Source organism: Herpailurus yagouaroundi, unplaced genomic scaffold, assembly GCF_014898765.1.
Source record: "Herpailurus yagouaroundi ecotype Mexico unplaced genomic scaffold, PumYag 160, whole genome shotgun sequence".
Taxonomy (NCBI): domain Eukaryota; kingdom Metazoa; phylum Chordata; class Mammalia; order Carnivora; family Felidae; genus Herpailurus; species Herpailurus yagouaroundi.
In genome coordinates, this window is record NW_024412401.1 from 33,386,011 (window position 1) to 33,407,469 (window position 21,459).

General features: G+C 41.7%; 2 protein-coding genes across 5 annotated transcripts in view; both read right to left on the reverse strand.

Moving 5' to 3' along the window:
- Positions 1 to 5,067, reverse strand: part of CTNNAL1 (catenin alpha like 1) — a 68,352-nt gene extending 63,285 nt beyond the window's left edge. Inside the window, exons 1-3 of the mRNA XM_040481173.1 lie at positions 4,736 to 5,067; positions 1,428 to 1,536; positions 214 to 354 (exon numbers count right to left, since the gene is read on the reverse strand). Coding sequence (XP_040337107.1) covers positions 214 to 354; positions 1,428 to 1,536; positions 4,736 to 5,067 — 582 coding nt within the window. The remainder of the gene's footprint in view (positions 1 to 213; positions 355 to 1,427; positions 1,537 to 4,735) is intronic.
- TMEM245 (transmembrane protein 245) overlaps positions 4,821 to 21,459 on the reverse strand; it is a 99,965-nt gene continuing 83,326 nt past the window's right edge. Inside the window, exons 17-18 of one of the 4 annotated variants that reach the window (XM_040481912.1) lie at positions 20,050 to 20,244; positions 4,821 to 7,095 (exon numbers count right to left, since the gene is read on the reverse strand). In XM_040481912.1, coding sequence (XP_040337846.1) covers positions 7,050 to 7,095; positions 20,050 to 20,244 — 241 coding nt within the window. In that variant the 3' untranslated portion in view covers positions 4,821 to 7,049. Of the gene's footprint in view, positions 7,096 to 12,643; positions 12,853 to 20,049; positions 20,245 to 21,459 lie in introns of those variants that run through there. The other 3 variants (XM_040481913.1, XM_040481910.1, XM_040481911.1) reach the window with 3 other exon arrangements.

Consider the following 21,459-nt stretch of genomic DNA (forward strand, 5'->3'; position numbering starts at 1 on the left):
CGGCAATGCACCCGCGCCGCCCCGAGGCCCCGCCCCCGCGGGGCCCCGCCCCCCGGAGGCCACGCCCCCGCGCGCTCGGGTCTAGGGTTCGCCCTCTCGCCCTGCGAGAGGGTCAGTCTCTGTCTGTCCCCCTTCCCCGCCCCGTCTCTCTCTCTCGCCAGGGCTGATTGAACCAGACACCTGCCAGCCTCCCACGGCCACGTGGCCTCTTACCGAGGCAAGGACAATCGTCCCTAGCAAAGCGTTTCGTCCTCCTGATAGGTGACTCGTTCTAACCCCGATTCCCACGATGACTTCTGGAAGCTGAACTAACTGGTAGAGCAGAACCACAGTCCGGTGCGTAGGAAGGGTCTTCTACCCTGAGACAGGAATTCTGCCGGTAAAGCGTCTTTCTGGAGCTTCTCCGGAAGGTCCTATTTCCCCCTGCTCCTCTTCTGACCCTTTCTCATAATTTGGGCTCGATTGAGCATGAAACATACGATGATGCAGTCTTAAGGAGTACCTGGGTACTTGGCAAGGAGACAGTGATTTGGGTATCTTTCAGGCTACTTTTCAAAAGGAAATTAACTAGAGCATATGGGAAGCTTCATCTACTGTTCAACACTTTTACATTTTAAAACTACTTTTCAGAATTACTTTTCCTAGGGCTACGCCAGAGCAGTTTCCTAATAGGTGTTTATTGACTGAAAAGATCGGTCAGCTCAGTTGGTTGAGGCTCTCTTGATTTTGGTTCAGGCTGTGATCCCAGGATCATGAGATCAAGCCCTATGTGGGGCTCTGGGCTGAGCCTGGACCCTGCTTAAGATACTCTCTCTCCCTCTCTTCCTCCCTTCCCCTTCCCCCTGCCCTTCTCCCCTACTTGTGGGTGCTCTCTCTTAAAAAAAAAAAAAAGACGACCATTAGTGTATATTTCTGGTTAAACTCACTTAAAGGTAAAGCTATCAGGGAGTCCCCGCATGATCAGATGGGAGGGAGGGCTGAACACCCCTTTCCTCAGGAGTTCCAGAAGCAAAGCCAAAAAGGCAGCTGTCAGAAACACACCCAGTGAAGGGGTCCTAGGCTCAAGCAATAGACTGAGAAGCATGGAGAAATATTTGTGAACTAGCCTATCTGCCAATAAGCAACTAGCAGAGCAGAAAATAATCCAAGGCTGGTGAGTCCACCCTTTCACTTTTGCCAGGATCATTTCTCCATCGATGTCAGATAGATGAGCAGAATACCACCAGCTCCAAGTGTCAGAGGCTCTTTCCCAAGCACTTGTTGAAATGTGCTTCCCATGTGGGGGTTCAGCTCCATCTGCCAGTGCTGCACGTTTATCTTTGCTATTGAAGATAGTCATTAACATGGGCTTGTTTTCTTCATGCAAAATGTGCAGTTCCTTTGACCAGCTTTTCCTCGGATTCCTACTCCCCAGCCACTTACCTTACCACTTCCTTGTCTACCAAGGCCACCTTCACGAGTGCACTGAGGGCTCCAGCCTCAGCGTTGGACCTTTTCACCTCTTTAAGGTGCCCAGCATCCACTCTCCAGACACATCTTCCCTTATGTAAGTGCCCATGTTACATAAAAATTCAGTGTAGGCATTGGTGCCAAAGGAAAATATTTAAGGCCTAAGTAAGAGACAGATGTATTCGTGAAAGTTTCACTTCACTGAAGATCAAATTTCTCAACAGAAATGAGACTAAGTTTACCACCTGATTCATTTAACACTCGTAATTTTATTTCAAAATATAAATATTTCACATGTACAAAGAAGTTACATCAGTAGGTTGTCAAAGCAAGTTAAAGCTAAGAAGTAGGCTCTGTGTGAGAATAAAGAATATGTATTGTATTTGAACAAACTCTTTTTGCCTTCAAACCATCTCTACTTTGCCTGAGAATGCAGAGATGATACCTTTCCAAAAGCTATATAGGCAATTACAACTATACACCTAGTCTTGGTTTTAAAATCAAATGGTATCTGAAATATCCTCCAGTCACCCAAACAAGGAGCACTACAAAGGACAGAAAAAGGATTTTCTTTGGGATAGCTATAATAAGAGTTACACTTTCTGGGCCACTGCAAAAAAAAAAAAAAAAAAAAAAAGAAATAGGATTTGATAATAAGCCAACATGATGTTATTTGAAGATTCACTTCCACACCTTTCATTTTAAGATATAAAGCAAGAATTAAAATAAGAAACCAGGTGTGGAGGAAAGAACTCTGGACTTGGAGTCAGAAGTTCTGCAAGTGAATTCTGGCTCCATAATTTTGTGGTATAAACTTAAGGGAAAAATCACACACACAAAAAAACTTTCTGAGCCTCCAATGCCTCATTCAATAATACTTAACACCTGCCTATCTCACAGGGTTGTTATGAGAGCAGTCTGAAAACTATAAAGTGACATACAAAAGCATTATTAAAATGTAATATCAATATACCACCACTATATTTGCACATTAATAGATTATTGAAAAACTTGCAAAACTAAACACAAATACTGATTTTACACACCATAATAGGTGGAAAAGAATCTCTATACTTTATGTATAGCTCTGAACAGCAAATATGTTTTCTTTCTGGTATCTCATTAAACTCTGAGATTTATTACAGTTTACATGGAACCATGGTAATAGATTTACCATTCAGGGTTTCCATTAAGGATTCTCCTAAAAGAGCTGTAAACTTCCTCAAAAGCCATGTTTCCCAAAGGACAAGAAGTCCTTGGAGAAGCTCTGCTAAGAGGGGGAGGCTAGGGGAGCAGTTTAAGGTCAAGTAAGTCTAGTAAACAGTCTTTGTCCCCTCATAAATTCACAATATTTAACAGGTTTAAAAACTCTAGGAAGTCCCACCGAAAGGAAACAAACTCAGAATTCCTCAATTTTAATTGACCATAGAGTCCCTTCCCTTCATATACACTTCTTATAACATCTAATAACATCCCTTGGAACTACTGCCATAAGGAACACATTTTTCCAAAAGCTGCTCAACCAAAAGGGAAAGGGAAGAGAAGTAGAACAATGGGCTAAGAGAAAAACAAAACAAAACAAAACACTGGGGGCACCTGGGTGACTCAGTAGGTTAAGGGTCTGACTTCAGCTTAGGTCATGATCTCATGGTTTGTGGGTTCGAGCCCTGAATCGGGCTCTCTGCTGTCTGTGCAGAGCCTGCGTAGAATTCTGTCTCCCTCTCTCTCTGCCCCTCCCCACTCACTCTCTCAAAAGTAAATAAACATTAAAAAAAAGAGAGACAAAAGAACCGCATTCTACTCAGAATTGTTACTAGCTCTGTGCTAGAAAAGCCTATGGATTTTTCTCCCCTAGAAAAATGACAGGATCACCTAATTATAGAAGGCCCATTCTGGCACAGAATTTTTATGACTCTAGTAGAGAGAACATCTTGATTTACAATTCTTTTGATTATTTTTAAACTGTCAAAAAATAACTGCTCACTGGTTTCAGTTAGCATGTGCATATTTTTGCAGGTCCTCAATTAATGAATATATTTTGATGGCAATTGTGTAAGGACAAAAAATTAATAAAAAATCAAGTACTTGGGGGCGCCTGGGTGGCTCAGTCGGTTAAGCGTCTGACTTCGGCTCAGGTCATGATCTCGCAGTCCATGGGTTCAAGCCCCGCGTCGAGCTCTGTGCTGACAGCTCAGAGCCTGGAGCCTGTTTCAGATTCTGTGTCTCCCTCTTTCTCTGACCCTCCCCTGTTCATGCTCTCTCTCTCTCTCTCTCTCTCTGTCTCAAAAATAAATAAATGTTAAAAAAAAAAAAAAGTACTTGCTCTTAGCTGGAACTAACACTTGGAATATACTGCCATAGGCTATTTCCAATGTGAAATGCCTACTATAATACTCTTGTAAGGGTCTCAAAAGACCCAGAGAGGAAACTGCCAGTCAGGACCAGAGGATGGGAAGTTATGAAGGGGTTTTTCCTATAAACCCTGAGGTTGAGAGCCCTGGATAGCTCACTAAAATTCCTTTGCTCTAATGAAACCCTTCATGGCCTGAATCTCTGAGTATCTCTTGCCCAGTAGTGACACATCCTGAAGCACTAAATGCAACCAATGTGGGAACTAGGGGTAGGATTAGGGTCACAATGGGTATTTAAGACCAACATTAGCCAGAGGACCTCAGCTGCAAGCCCTTTAGCCACCCTTTAACTGGAATATGCAGCTGCTATTTCCAAAGGTTCTGAGTTTAAATACAGCAAGCCTCCATTACACTTCTTGACCTTGTCAAGAGTCCGTCTACACCAGTGTCACAAGTCACAGGAAAATTCTGCCAGCTAACTATCTCTAATGGAAGAGAGTGTTAGGAATCCTCACAAATTTAAACATAAATAAGACTTGTATCTCAGGCAGTCTGACAAGAGATCACGTCCAGGAACAGCGAATGTGACAGGAATTTTGGAACCGAAGAAGAATTTATAGGGCATGGAGTTTATGCTAAAAACCCTATACCTTATTCTTTCTCAGAAAAGAGAGGAGCACATCTGTGTGGAGACTTTCATTTTCTCCCATCCCCCCCCCATTTGGTTTACAACTGAACTAGTGAATATGAACTTAAAACTAATCTTTAATGAAGCTATAAAATAAATGTAAGACATTGTGGTAAGATTTCTGGATCCGTTTTTACAGAAGCCACTTCATCAATGCACTGTCTGCTCCTAGGGAGACTTTTTCTGGGACAAACCCTAACTGAGAATCGGGGACACGTCATTTCTGAGACCAGAGCTTGAGACTCGCCCCTTTTCACACCACATGATCTGTGTCCTGTGAAACTTCTGTAAACCCTCTTCACTATGTCCAAAGAGATGTGTTTCTCTGTTTGGGGGTTCCAGGAAGACGTCCCAGAGCTGGCTGACTTTCTGAGTCATTACGCGGTCGCTGGAGCACTGGGGCAGTTCCAGTCTCCTGATGAGGACTGTGTAGCACTCTGGGGGTACCTCTGCTCCTGATATTTCAGGTGATACAATGTCATTGTCAATTTTGGCAGCTCTAAAATCTTGTCTTAGGGCTCTAAGTTCCCTTCTATGATCCTGGTATTTATACCAGTAATTATGACCAGCCACAGCCATACATTAGCTCGAGGTTAGTTTTTTCAGTAACACTTCATACAGCTAAAAACACTTTAGAGGAACATAATTTGTATATGCAGACGAAACTCACTGTGTATATAATACTTCTCTCTTTTGACTATGTGCCAACTATAGCTATAAACTTAACCAGCATACAATTAAAAAAAAACAAATATGATTTCTTTAAGCCTTTTAATGCAAAAATTTTAATTTTAGTAATGCACATGATGTGGCCAAGATTCAAGGTGAGAGAAGAGCTTCTTATGATTGCCTGTGGCACCCTGTACAGTACTTGGCATGGGAACCAGAGCTGGCAAACTCTTGACAAGTTTTCCTGAACAAATGACTGAAGAAAAGCAGAAGTCAGTTAGTGGCCAAAGGAACACTCGGTGTAACATCAGATTGTGACAGCCAAAATAAGAGACCTGCATGTAGTCTACTGTATAAAGTCAAGCCCTCACAGTAGCCTCTTTCCTAGATGGACCTAATTTCTTAAGTAATATCACAATAAATTTAAGCTAATTATTATTAACTATGCTTTAGGGAGACAATGTTTTAGAGAAAAAAAAAAAAAAAAAGACTTCTACCTTCGTTTTCCAAAGGGAGGTCTTTGATACTTAGGAACCCTTTCTCCTCCATATTCCCTTGGGGACAGATAAAGAGCCTAATGATTGCATTATACAGTGGAAAGGGCACAGAGCTAAGAGCTAGGTTCCAGTCCCAGCCTTGTCATTAACTGTAGGACAAACACTAGGAAAACTGTGGAAGATACTGGAAGAAATGTTACAGTACAGCACGGTCCGCAGACTATTAAGTCAGAAAGATTTGAGGTAAAAATCTTACTAAATTTTTCTGAACCTTAGTTTCCCCATCTGTATGAAACAGTTCTAAAATAATATAAAGCTACATGAAAGCTGATGGGGAGTTGCTGTGAAAAAATATGCGCAAAACGACTTGTAAGATGTAAAGCGCTATGCTGGTTATTGTGATATCTGAGATACTTAAAAAAGTCATAATTCAACAAGCCTTCATCTAGAGTCTTATGTGCAAGGCACTGTGCTAAGTGATGGAAAAATACTACATAAATGTAACATTCTACTGCTAATAAGTAACTAATTGGCAGAATTTCAAATAAGCAAACAGGGATACATTCAACAACTCAGAGAACTGCTACTCCTGAGATTTTTCACTTAAAGTATCTGGAAAGAAAAACTGAACCACAACGTGAATTCTGTCATACTGTTACCATTAATAGCAGCTTAATCAGTATTTTACTTCAAAGTGGTCAACCAAGTTTTAGAAAGTTGGTCATAGTGTAATGGCGGATGGAAGGAAGAGAAAGGCGGGGGGGGGGGGGGGAGACAGTCTTTCTGTGTCTCCTATGGCTGTAACACACAACTAACTGACATTCAAATAAGCCACCCCGTCTTACACTTAAGATTTGTTCTTTCTTACAAAGGGGACCATACACGGTGGAAGAAGGGAAGACGACTCCTTTTTCCTGCTCAAGAAACTGCAAATTCAAAAGTGAAAACCCTCTTCATTAAAAAGTGACGACCATAGAAAAGTTTAAGAACAGATTCCTTAAAGCAGGAGAAAATTACACTGTAACTACTTTTAACAGCAGGTAGTTTAGGGCTCTTGAAATAACTTTATAAATACATATTATAATAATATAGATAACCAAAGTGGGAAACTTCAAGCCATGGTACCAGTGTATACATCGAAACTCTTCAAGCCATCCTAGCAACAATTAAGTGAGCAAACCACAATTCTGAGCTCTAAAGCCGTGCTTTAAAATGGAAAGCACCCCACAGCGAGCTCTCTCTTGTCCAGGCATTCTGTAGGGAAGGCCAGGAGGGTTCTGCTTCTTTTCCGGGCTCTGCTTGCTAGGCACGGATGAAAGGACAGAAGGCCACAGCTGAGCTGAACTCACTATCAAGACGGAGCCTCCTACAGAAATCACTGCGGGGGAAACCATGTCAGTCTACTGAAGATTTCAGATCCTCAGAAATATCATGAAAAGTCCTGAAGGAGAAAAGAGGAGAACGATTAGTTCTGCTTTTGGAAAAGGGATGGGGGGGGAGGGGGGATAAAACCAAAGAGATACATGAAAAAACAAAACAAGGGGCGCCTGGGTGGCGCAGTCGGTTAAGCGTCCGACTTCAGCCAGGTCACGATCTCGCGCTCCGTGAGTTCGAGCCCCGCGTCAGGCTCTGGGCTGATGGCTCAGAGCCTGGAGCCTGTTTCCGATTCTGTGTCTCCCTCTCTCTCTGCCCCTCCCCCGTTCATGCTCTGTCTCTCTCTGTCCCAAAAATAAATAAACGTTGAAAAAAAAGAAAAAACAAAACAAAACAAAACCAAAACAGTATCCAACCAGTAGTTAGTTGCCATAGAACAATGTCTTATTTTTATAACCAGAGAGCCCTGATGAGGTCAGATAGTCACTATTTTTTGCTAAGACTTTCACTGAGTATTACTTCAAAGTCTGCTAGTTATCTCTGTTTTTGGTAACAAGAACTCTAGTTTGTTGCTGGGTCCATGGTCTCCCTTCCAAGATGATTTCCCCAGACTCCTAATATCTGGTCTGGCTGGATGTGGTCTGCTACATATCCAAGGTGCCGACCTCAGGACTGCTGTAGCTAGCTCACCTCTGCTACATCATTTACATGCCCAGGCTAGGAGGATGTCACCCAGTCAGGTCTGTATCTGCAGTAGCCAGGTCAGAGTTTATCAATGATGTGCTCAAGAACCCATCTTACACGAAAAGACCTCATGCCAAGGCTGGCAGAACAGGATTCAAGACTAAATGTTGTGGGACATACGAGGCCCAGACTGCCTACCTCTGGCTTCTTTTGCCTAAGAAATAAACCTCTAGCTCACAGTTCTAAGCCACTGTTATTTTGAGTTCTGTTGATGGTGGGGTTTCTCGCTTTTTGTTTTTCTGCTTCTATACAGTCAAATCTATCTTAAATGATAAAGAGACAAAGCACACATGTATCACCCTTTCAGGCAGAAGTGATGTTGTTCCTTTACAACATAATCACCAACTAGGAACTCAGAAAAATAGTTAAGTTAAAATGTTTACATTTTTCAGAACAATTCTCAAGTCTCCAAGTTATATCAATTTGCAGCCACATCACTGTAATATGTTGAACCGTCTTAGTTTATTTATCCATCGAATAAAGCCCATTTTATTTTCATACCTATAACCAAGTGTTGGTTACTGTAAACAGATTACTCAATGTTCTCATTACAAATAGACCCAAAGTAGACTGTAAGGAAACTATTCCAAAAAATTCAGAGACCAATTCAGTTGTAGAAACAAAAGATGACAAGAAGTTGTCATTGGGTGCAGATACATAAAGCAAATAATCTGAACTTCGGCTTCAGTTCCACATTCATGCCACCTCTCTTACCCCTTTTACCTTACTCCTTTGTTTTCTCAATGTTCTTTTCACACAATGAGGAGGGCCAGCGGGGTGGAGCAGAGGTAAAGACTAACACTCTAGCACGAGCTACGAAGTACTTCAGAATCAAGAGGGCACAGGTAGAATCTTAGAGAAGAGAGATTACATTCAAGGATGCTCTGTTATCTCCAGGCTGCCTCACCGGTGGGCGCCCTAACCCCTCATCCCTCCAACACGCACCCCTAACTAGCACAGCTCCGCTTCCAAAGGAACAGCTCTGAGGAGTGGACAAGCTTCCAGGCTATGGCTTTGAAAGGGTTTGCATGTGTCGTGGCCAAACTCACAATGTTAAATATATGCTGGCAGGTCAAAGAATTGGAATGAATTTTGTTTCCTTAAATATTTTTTACACTCTGAATGAAATCCCCCAAAACAAAGATTTATATACACACAGATTTTATATGTGTTACTATCTCTCTGCACATCAAATTGGGGTTTCTCAACAGCAGCACCATCAACATTTCTGTGCACTATTCGGATGTTTAGCAGCATTGCTGCCTCTATCTGAACTTGTGACAATCAAAATGTCTCTATACATTGTCAAGTATCTCCTGATGGGAGCAAAACTCATGCCCCCCCCCCCACCCCCCCCAACCACTGCCCCTAGCTGACTATGTATCTATTTTTCACAATCTCACCTAAATTTGTGTTCTTACATTTGCGTACAGTTGTCTACAAGCTGTCTCAGATGACATGAATTTCATAAATAGTACTCAATTTAGGGACCTCTGGAAAATCTTTAAAACCAATAACCCAAAACTGGCCAATATTAAAAGGCATTTCCCAATATGCAACAAACAGGTTTCTAAATTCATCCTGTGACATCTTTTCACATTTCTAAGATACCTGCAAATTTGAATCTCTGTTCAACTCCTCTAAATTGTGAATGGAAATTTCTGCCTCAGGGCAAAGATGCATGAAATAAGATTAAGAGTGTGGTTGGCCTGGTGACTGCTTTCTGTTGACAAGTAAGCTTAGCTGTAACCTTGAAATTTATACCTACTATTCAGTTCAGCCCTCAGGCCAAGAAGGCCTCCAAAAGGACCCAGAAAAAAGAAAACAAAGTGAAGCAAGCTGAGAAAAGTTATTTACAGTTTTCTAACTCAACATTCTATCTTCTCTAGATGTTTAGAGTGGTGATGGTAGGGGAGTGTGTGCGTGAGGGTAGGGGGTAGAAGCCTACAGAACTAACACTGATGTTCAACAAACCTGTATATCTCAGAAAACAAACTCTCTAATTTAGCAACACAGAAATGATTTATTTCGGTCCTCATTGAGAGGCGTTGAGCTAACTAATCAGCAGGGCTCATTAAACTTGAACTTCCTAGAGTAGGAAGAAACAAAGGGAGAATACTGCATTGACAGTATTTCTAGAAGTGGTAAATGTCCTACTCAATCATCTAAATACAATATTCTTTTCCAAACCATAGGGATCATTATGCTAAGAACTAAAGTGGTGGGGGCGCCTGGGTGGCTCAGTCAGTTAACTGTCTGACTCTGGATTTTTTACTCAGATCATGATCTCAAGGTTCGTGAGACAGAGCCCTGAGTCAGGCCCTGCGCTGACAGCACAGAACCTGCTTGGGATACTCTCTCTCCCTCCCTCTCTGCCCCTCCCCTGCTTGTGCAATCTTTCTCTCAAAATAAATACTTAAAAAAAAAAAAAAAAAAAAAGAACTACAGTGGTAAGATTTCTCATATAAGAGCAAGAAATGCAGAATAGGACATGTACCTGGAAGGACAGAGACTGCTATTAACATTTTACAGTTCCTTTAATGGCAATGGAGACTGTGTGGTGTGATTTCTCATTTACAATCCCTTGCTCCTTGAAAATGTTTCTGAATCTTCCTCCCTCAAAGTTTCAGTGAGATTTTTAAAAATTCCTTTATGTAAATGTTTAAACTTGTTCTGATTTAACATCTCAAGAGCTGTTGACTCCTTTCTTCCTAGAAATACAGAATAAATTTTGGACATTTAAAAATAAAAAGCTTTAACTGACTTAGTTGGCCTGGCATAGCTGAGTGTCTATTTCCTAAACCCTCACTTAGCACACAGGTACACAATCGTGTGACAGAGCACATGTCATCACTATTATGCACATCCCTTCCTTTCCAACTAATTTGGAACACAGCTCTAAGGCTGGGGTTCACTGTGTTCCATCCTCCTTTGTCAGCCTCAAGGTGATATTGCAAAAATCTTTTTCTCTGATCTGTTCTTGGTTTCACTAACCTATGAATTCATCAAATGTTCACTGGGCATTTTCTATGTGCCGGACGTCATGCTAAGAATGGTAAAAGAGGGGCGCCTGGGTGGCGCAGTCGGTTAAGCGTCCGACTTCAGCCAGGTCACAATCTCGCGGTCCGTGAGTTCGAGCCCCGCATCAGGCTCTGGGCTGATGGCTCAGAGCCTGGAGCCTGTTTCCGATTCTGTGTCTCCCTCTCTCTCTGCTCCTCCCCCGTTCATGCTCTGTCTCTCTCTGTCCCAAAAATAAATAAACGTTGAAAAAAAAAAAAAAAGAATGGTAAAAGAGTGGCAAACAGATGAGACATAGTGCCTACTTTGAGAAAGCTTCCTGGCGACTAGGAAAGACAATTAATTAAACCTACACAAATATAATGTGTGTTAAGTTCCAACAGGATAAGTACAAGATGCTGTGGGGCAGGGAGACCATGAAGCAGGGACATCTTACCTAGCCCAGAGAGTTCTGGCAATGCTTCTCTGAAGAAGAGTACTCTGAGGACAGGACACGGTACCAGGCTTGGCTGGAAAGGGTGTGGTATTCTTTACAAAGAGGGAAAACATGTGCAAAGATGACAATGACTTCAGAGAACTAAAACAAGTTCAGTATGGCAGCGGAGAGGGAGAAGAGTCTACAGATATAGACAGAAGGCAGGAAGGAAGTCTGATGGGCCAACCTAAAGTCCCCACTCTATCGTGAAGGCCATGGAAGCTACTGTGGGAATTTTATCAGTAGATATACATAACATGTATGCCTCAGAAAAACCAGAGAGGCGGGGCACCTGGGTGGCTCAGGAGGCTAAGCGTCCGACTTCACCTCAGGTCATGATCTCGCAGCTCATGAGTTCGAGCCTTCCGTCGGGCTCTGTGCTGACAGCTTGGAGCCTGGAGCCTGCTTCGGATTCTGTGTCTCCCTGTCTTTCTGCCCCTCCCCTGCTTGCACTCTCTCTCTCTCAAAAATAAAAAAAAAAAAAGTATTAAAAAAAAGAAGAAGAAGAAAGGAAAACCAGAGAGGCTGCACTACAGAGCAGAGTGCAGAGACCAGTGGAGAGGCTACTGAGTAACCCCAGCACTGGGTTACACCACTGGAAATACAGAGGAATGAGAGGATTCAGGATGTTTTCAAGTGACAGAAGCAAAGGAGAGCCACCAGTGAACAGAGCGTGAGCCAAGTACGTCCCTTCCCTCCTTCAATTCTCTTTCTTTCCTCGTTAGCCCAAACTAGCATGACAGGGAGTGAAGGGCACTCCAGCTGATATTCTGAACGTTAACGTAAAGGTCTGTGGCAGTGGTGATACTTTTTGGAGAACACCTTCGTAGCTCATTTTGCAAAGACAAGGAAAAAAAAAAACTTCTTGCTGTATAAAGTTGGACGCATTAAACCTTAGTTTAATTACTAAATTTCTTTTACAACATGACACTCATTTTTGATTTAACTTCAGAAATTAAACTATGAAAGATATTCACACTCTGATTAAAAGAATGCTTCTAAAAACAGCAATGGGCTACTAATAACTCCTGCTAGTGAAAGATTAAGTTGAGTTCCTAAAGGACCACATTCCAGCGTCGCACTCCGTACTGTCATGATGTGACAAAGGGAAGGAAAACCTTAATACAGAGAACAGCATTCCTGGAGGAGTCCCTGGGATATGTTCCTACTTCCTTCTTGCAGGTTTTGCTGCTCTGTTTTTGGTAGAAGTAAAATAAGTATATCAAAGCAAATCTGAATATCCTGTCTAAAAGTCAAGGAAGTACTGTAAGACACATGACTGCGGGAGAGTTTTTGCCCTCCCCCACACCTCCCAGACAGCCCCAGTGTCGACAGAGAACAGAGGAGGTGATGTGCTCGAATTACTGAATCAAGGCCAAAATAGTTGGGAGCCTTACACTGTGCGGTGTCCGTGACATCCACCCCCATCATACTGCAAACACCACTATCAACACTGAATATCAAAGAAAGGGGGCCCTACCCCCTTCGTTATTCCTCAGGTGGATAGTTGTCGATCCGTCTGAAGACAGATGGGAGTACACAGAAGCAGTCTCGCAGATGGGTACCATCAGCTGCCAGTGCCTGCCTCTGCAAACAGAAGGTATGTCTGCCTAATGAAATGTCACCATCCAGCCTCTGCTATCGCACCGCAGCAAGCCTGCTGTGTCTGAGGCCCTGAGAGAACGCCAGTGTGGCAGCAGCTCAGACAGCAAGAACAAACATGTCAGGATCAGGTCATGCAGGATCTTGCAAGCCACGTCAAGGACTTTGATCTTCCTCCTAAAACCAACGGGAGGCCATTTTTGGTAAGTGAGTATTGTGATCAGATATGCTTGCGTTTGGAAGAGAACAAGTGAGCTGCAGTGTGAAGGAACTAGAGAACCGTGAGAGAGGAGGCTGGGAGACTGGTTAGAGACCACGATGACCACACAGTCCGGGTGAGAAACGCAGCAGCTGCGCCCAGCTGAGACCAGGGGCATGGCCACAAAAATGGCCTCCCGTTGGCTTTAGGAGGAAGATCAAAGTCCTTGACGTGGCCTGCAAGACCCTACATGATCTGATCCTGGCATGTTTCCTCGAGCTGTCTGAGCTGCTGCCATACGGGCGTTCTCTCAGGGCCTCAGACACAGAGGAAGAAGAGATCTGAGGGAAAGCAGACAGGACTTGGTAAGGGTGGTGACTGAGGAGACGGGGAGCAGGAAGAATGACCACAAACTGACATATGGAAGTGGAGTATAGCATTCCCCGAGGTAGGAAACGGGGGAACATTTGTTCTGGTGGAAGGGTGGAGGATGGCTCACGAAGGAAGAGAAAGATCATTGGTTCAAAGGCACCAGCTCACCTGCTTTTTAGCTATGTGACTAGGGGCAAGCTAACCTCTCTAAGCCTTGATTCCCTCATCTATAAAACATGGAAACCTACAGCTCCTAACCTCATATGTGAACACCGGACAGATTAAATAAAATCACACACGTAAAGTTTTACCACAGAACTTCATCCCAGCAAGTGTCAGCAGAGGTGATGTTTGTTACTGTTTAAGGTCTCCTTTAGACTTCCCACTGAAGGGTGAGGTTTGGAACGCATGTTTCCTTCAGGCCCTCTCAAAACCCTATTAAAATGCCAGTAAAGGTAATTTTTTTAAGGCATAAATTTATCTGGAAAAAAAAACTTTTAAGAGAATATAAGAGGTAAGAGCAATAAACCTTTAAAGCATATTTATTTATTTTTAATGTTTGTTTATTTATTTTGAGAGGGAGAGAGAGAGAGAAAGAGAATCCCAAGCAGGTTCCATGCTGTCAGCACAGAGCCCGATGAGGGATTCAATTCCATAAACCGAAGATCATGACCTGAGCTGAAAAGCAAGAGTCAGGAAGCTTTGACTGAGCCATCCAGGTGCCCCAAAAGCAATAAACTTTTAGAAGATGGAAAGCAGATGGGACAACTGCTCTGACCCAGCATACCCTAAAAAGCTGATCCTAGACCAGTAGTGGAAAAAGCCAGGAAACTATTTGGTTTATTCCATAAAATCTCTCATGAGGCTCAGGAACTGGTGATACCAAGTAAACTTCCGGAAGTGGTGTTAGGTGGGGCTAAATACAGCAGAACTGTCTTAAAGTCTGTTTAAAAAGCAGCACGACTCCACTGCTCCAATATCCTCACCTACCTCCACCTGGCCAACCAACTGCCCCTATCACTGGCAGAAAATGCTTGGGATTCTGTCTCTCCTCTCTGTCCCTCCCCTGCTTGTGCTCTCTCTCTGTCTCTCAAAAATAAGTAAATAAACTTAAAAAAAAAAAAAAGGATTAAAAAAATTAATCAAAAGCAGAGCATACTGGGTGGGCCACACCTATTCAGGCAAGCTCTTTAAAAAGGAGTCTTAGGGGCACCGGGGTGGCTCAGTCGGTTAAGCGTCCGACTTCGGCTCAGGTCATGATCTCACAGTCTGTGAGTTCCAGCCCCGCGTCGGGCTCTGTGCTGACAGCTCAGAGCCTGGAGCCCATTTCAGATTCTGTGTCTCCCTCTCTCTCTGCCCATCCCCTGTTCATGATCTGTCTCTCTGTGTCTCAAAAATAAACAAACATTGAAAAAAAATTAAAAAAAAATAAAAAGGAGTCTTAGTGGTCAGAAAGAGAAGCCATGAAAATGCTCTTCTGCTGGCCTCGAAGACGCAAACAGCCATGTTAGGAAACTGCCTATGGATAGCTGCAAGTCTCAGTTCTACACCTGCAAGAAAATGAACTCTGCCAACAAGAAGCAAGCTTGAAACCCAGCCCACGGATGAAACCCCAGCTCCACTGACACCTTGACTGCAGCCCTGTCAGAGCCTAAGCAGACACTTCCGCCCCCCTGTGCCCGGACTCCCGACCCATGAAAACTTTAATGTAATAAATGTATGTTGTTTTAAGCCACTAACTTAGTGGTAATTTATTATGCATCTCTCTCTCTCTCTCTCTCTCTCTCTCTCTCTCTCACACACACACACACACACACACACACACACACTAATAAATACCTGAACCCTAAAAAGGTAGATTTTACCTATGTAAATAACACCTCAATAAACCAGACTGAAAAAAAAATGTGATAAGAATGGAAATCTCTATGAAGGGATTGGAAGATAAAGTTGAAGAAATCACCCAGAAAATGGAAGCAAAGAATCAGAAATGGAAAAACAGCAGAGATAAGAAAATGAGATGACCAGTGAGTAAGACTCAACATCAAAATAAGTTTCTGAAAGGGCGAGAAGGAAATCACAGATGAAATAATTCAAGAAAAACCTTAGGACTACAGAACATAAGTTTCCAATTTTAAAGGTCTCATCCAGCACCAATCAGAACACCAACAAAAAAAAGTAAAATAAAATAAGAGCATCCTATCGGCTTTCAAATAAATTACAAAGAACCAGGAATCAGAATGGCTTCAGACTTTTAACAACCATGGAAGCCAGAGCACAATGAAGAAATAAACAGAAAGTCTAAAGGTAAAAATTTTCAAACATAAAATTCTAAACCGAGGCAAGCTATTAAGTACAGCCTCAAGAGAAAACTTTCCAGTCCTATATCATCACCAAAACTCATTTCCTAGGCATTCTTTCCCAAAAATCTATAGGAGGCTGTGCTCCAACAAAAAGGAAATAAATCAGGAAAGAAAATGATATGGGAAATTATACAGGAAGTAAGCATTCCAACACAGGGGAGAACTGAGGGAATGACAGCTGATAGCTGAAGAGTAGGCGAAAGGGCAGCCGGCATCCACTGGAGCAGATGAGGAGGCTCCAGCAGAGACTTTACCAGGAAGATAAAGCTTGTAGCATACTCATTGCAACTAATATCCTGAGCGAGGAGATGCAAACAGCCAGCACATAGCTTGAGGCTAGTTAGGAGTACTCAGAAAACAAAGTCAACAAAAAACAGGACCTTTATAACGCAAAGAAAAGCAAAAGGTTGTATAAAGTAAGGAAATACAGAACATACAAGAAGGTTCAAACAGGAATATAATTTACGGTCATAATAATTTAAGGGCCAAATACTGATTGAACCAATATCATGGTTCAATAGTGGGAGGGTGGTGGTAAAAGAGCTAATTTTTCACCTTCCAACTGGGAAGTGAAAAGAAAATGCCTATTCATGAAAAAAAATCAAGAAATAAAGATTCTACTTCAACACATGGAGAAAAAAATCAAATCAAAAAAGTCAAAAAGTGGTTCTTCTCAGAGAAGAAGGGAAAGGGAAAAGGCAAAGGATATTTTTCGCAACAAGCTTTGTAGAAATTTTTGACCTTTTCAGCTACACGTATACATAATTTCTAAGGGAAAAAAAAAAAGATGAAGACTATAAAAGCCCTCACGCTGTATTTTTCAACCCCCACTTCACCTAAGTGACAACATTCTGCCTTCAAAAGGGAGAAGGGGAAAGAGGTCATTTGTCTCTGGAAGAATTTATATTAGTTTCTTTTGTTTCACCTTAAGAACCAACTCCTGCTTTACTAACTTTGGATCACTGTAAGTTTTTCTAAAATAACAGCAAAACCCAAATGTCCATCAACTGGTGAATGAATAAAGAAGATGTGGGGGCACCTGGGTGGCTCAGTCAGTTGAGCGTCCGACTTCGGCTCAGGTCATGATCTCATGGTTCATGGGTTTGAGTACCACATCGGGTTCTGTGCTGACAGCTCAGAGCCTGGAGCCTACTTTGGATTCTGTGTCTCCCTCTCTCTCTGCCCCTCTCCCACTCACGCTTTGTCTCTCAAAAAAAAAAAAAAAAAAAAAAAATTAAAAAAAATTGTTTTAAAAAGATGTGACACTTTGTCTCTCAAAAATAAACAGTAAAAAAAAATTTTTTTAAAGATGCAGTGTGTATGTATGTGTGTGCATGCACATGCACACAGACGCGTACACACAATGGAATACTACGCAGCAATGAAAAAGAATTTTCGCTGGAAAATTCACTGGAATTCACTGGAGGGTATTATGCTAAGTGAAATAAGTCAGTCAGAGAAAGACATACATCCTATGTTTTCACTCATATGTGGAATTTGACAAATTTAACAGAAGACCATAGGGGAAGGGAAAGAAAAGTAAGTTATAAACAGAGAGGAGGCAAACTGTAAGACTCTTACATACAGAGAACTAAGGGTGGGGGGGTGGGGAAAATGGGTGATGGGCATTGAGGAGGGCACTCATTGGGATGAGCGCTAGGTGTTGTATATAAGTGATGAATCACAGGAATCTACTCCCAAAGCCAGACTACACTGTATACACTGTATATACTTAATTACTCAAGTTTAAAAACATAAATAAATAAAATAACAGCAAAATATTGATCAACCAATGTTTTCTCTGTTTTTTGCATGGACACCCAAGGAGTAGGGTTCCAGTTATCATGTGCTCTTTATTGCTTTCAAGCAACTGTCCACTGGTATCTCAGGTATCCACATACTTGCCTGTAAGAGGCAAAGGCAGAAATGGGTATCATAGTGTCACCACCTGCAAAATGGCTTTTGTTACAACTGCGTAAGTGCCTCTCCTTTTATTCTTTTTAAGGAAATGGATTTTTTCCCTGCCATCAAGTAGGTGCCTTGCATTAGCTAAAATGGCCCTCTAACCAGCTGGGTCTAATTCAGCAACTATATTCTACCTGTTCTGAGTTAAAGGACCACGTCTTCTTCACAACATACAACACAACACAAAATGAGCAGAACCATGTCTCTAAAGAATTTTAAATAAAAAGATAAATAGTTTCAGTAAATATTTTTTCAAAATCAACTTGTTAATGACTCCTCGATTACACTAGAACACCTAATGGCAAGAAAAAAATATTTTCCAGTTGAGAATAAGAAGGACATTGTAGTGTAGTCTCTGAAAAGTTAAAATCCTATATTCTGAGACTTCTTACTTTTTTGCACTGTTAAAAGTTTACCTTACCTTTCGGTTGTTAACATGTGATTTCTGGTACATACACAGAGAAAAACTGCTTAACAAGTATTCACTAACGTTAAACCAGCTGTGCACTTCGCCCTTCCTCTTCTTGGTATATACACAAATGAAGTACACATGTCTATCAGGACACACGTACTACAAGACAGGTTCAGAATAGAAACTGGAAGCTACGCAAATGTCCATCAATACTGCAATGAATAAATTGTGGTCTATTTGTATACTGGAATACCAGGTGGCAATAATAAAGAATGACCTTGACGTGCAACAATGTGGGTGGATGCCATAGACACAATGGTGAGCAAAAGATGCCTGACTCCCAAGTACTTAGGACATGACTCCTTTTACGTGAAGTTCAAAAACAGGCAAAGCCAATCTAAGGTGACAGTGGTCAGATTATAAGCAGAGAAGGGGTCTGACTGAGAGGGTGTATGGGGAAGGCTTTTGGAGTAAATACTCTGTATCTTAATACTCTATATCTTAATACCCATGCTTACATGGGTATACGTATATGAAAACAATCATCCCATCAAGTTGTATATTTAAGATGTGCATCTCAGCTCATGTAAGACATGCCTGAATAAATAGGTTTTTGTTTTGTTTTGTTTTGTTTTGTTTTTTAATTGCGCCTGGGTGGCTCAGTTGGCTAATTGTCAACTCTTGATCTTGGCTCAGGTTGTGATCTCAGTTTGTCAGATGAGGACCCAGTGTAGGGCTCTGTGCTGACAGTACGGAGCCTGCTTGAGATTCTCTCTCTCCCCCTCTCTCTGCCCCTCCCCGGCTTGTGCTCTCAAATAAAAATAAACTTTAAAAATAATTTTTTTAAATTTTGACACAATCAGGGGACATTTTTAAATTACAATTTACATTACATTATAATCTATCTTAAGGTATGTTGGTGACAGAAGACAGCAATTATGAGTTCAATGTCTGTCTGGACATGCAAAATAAGTTATAACTCCATACTGGTGCACTCAAAAACTTCTCCCCCAACTTTTTAATGTGAATGTTTATTTATTTATTTTGAGATAGAGCAGGGGAAGGGCAGAGAGACAGAATCCCAAGTAGGCTTTGCATCTTCAGCACACAGCCCAATGTGGGGTTCAATCTTCCGAACCATGAGATCCTAAGCTGAAACCAAGAGTCAGATGCTTAACTGACTGAGCCATCCGGGGGCCCCTCCGACTTTTTAATTTGAAAAAGTGTAAACCTAAAGAAAAATCAAAAGACTGGTGCAATTAGCAACCATATATCCTTCATCTAGATTCGCCAATTGTTAACATGTTGTTCTAGTTACTATTAGTGTTGGCTGAACTATTTGAAAATAAGTTGCAGACATCTTGACATCTCACCCCTTGAGGATATTCTGCTATACAACCAGAGTGTCATTAATCATCCTTATGAAATTAAACACTGATACAATAATACTGTTTAATATATAGCTCATATTCAGATTTCTCCAATTGTTCCAGAAATGTTCTTTATAGATTCTCTCCATCACTAATCCAAAGCCCTACCATTGATTACAGCACTGCATTTGTTTGTCCTATTTCCTGACTCTCTTTTAATCGGGTACACCATGTCCAAGTGGGTTTGTTAATTTTTTAATCTACTTTTGGTCTTTCATGACATGAACCATTCTGTCCCAATTTTGTTTTTAAGTTTTCCTGGTATCTGAAACCCAAATGTCTGCAAACAAATGGTTTCTCTTTCCTTAGTGTCTTCTACAATCTTAAGCAGAGCATACACACTGAAATACCTATATGCTGACAGACTACTGGGGTGAAAGACTATAGAGACAGGACAGTTCAGTTTCACACACGACTCATGATCATTCCGCTTTAACTCACCGCTGAGTCTGAGCAGGCCATGGGGTCTGGTTTGGCGTGGGCACTGAATTCGTGGGACTCACTAGCATGGCACTGTAGATATTGGAAGCGACCACGAGTATGCAGAGAAGTATGGGCCCAATGATCGCTCCTTCCAGGCCTAAGTAGTACGCCCCACCAGCCACTGCCAAGCCTGTCAAGTAAGGATGCCCACCTCTGGAATAAAGAGCACACAGGTTAGCTCATGGTTTTTTACACACATAAACTTTGGAGTCAATCTGAAACACATCTCTAACACAATGTTCATTCCTAACATATAAGGCCATTGATTGCATGACCAGTTTTATTTAGAGTACATCAGTGCAGGTAACTAAACATCGGTTGTAACAATAATGAGAGGCAAACATTTTCTTACCTAGGTAACAAGTACAACGTTTTCCTTTTTATAAGGTCCCACAATGAAGGGAGTTAAGTCAGACTGTTAACAGGTATCCTACACCCCTCACACACACAGCTGCCTGGCCTAGGTGAGTGTTGACTGAGGAATCGTTGCTAAGTCACTTGTTAAGTTAACTTCCATCAAGGATAGTTAAGTGGGCACAATGCAGTGTGTAATTCAAATAATTATGCTTTTTATAAGATAATATAACAGGACCCATGATATGCATAAGTTAGACTTGGGGCAACCTTCTAAAATAGTTATTAAACACAGGTAATGCTACAAGGCCTCATGAGGAAACTATCCGTCACAAAGCCCAAGATTCTATTTCACAGGAGAGTCCTAATTGCCTTCCAGCTTATCACAGTATCACTTACATAAGTGGTATACAGTAAGGCAGATCACAGCAGCACGGCATACTGGTAACAGTAACAAATGACCACGGACATAAGAAGGACTTGGAAATAAGGTATGTTCTATTTCTAGTTTTCAAACACAGATGACTTGAACAATTTACTGAGGGGCAAATAGCTGACACTCTGGAATAATGTTCTGTTCTGAATTATGTTACAATTCAATAAATAACATTTAAGGTGAGCTAGTCTTCAGAAAACCAATACAGTATATTCATAAACTATCTTCCTCATTCAAAAAAAATTGGGGGGAAAATTTTAGGGCAATATTCCACATATGCTACATAAGTAAGCTTTTCCCCTAAATAATACATCAAAAACTTTTTCTCTCAAAAATACTAACAGTTAGGGGTGCCTGGGTGGCTCAGTCAGTTGAGCGGCCGACTTTGGCTCAGGTCATGATCTCGCGGTCCGTGGGTTCAAGCCCCGCGTCAGGCTCTGTGCTGACAGTTCAGAGCCTGGAGCCTGTTTCAGATTCTGTGTCTCCCTCTCTCTGACCCTCCCCTGTTCATGCTCTGTCTCTCCCTGTCTCAAAAATAAAATAAAACATTTAAAAAATAAATGCTTAACAGTTAAAAA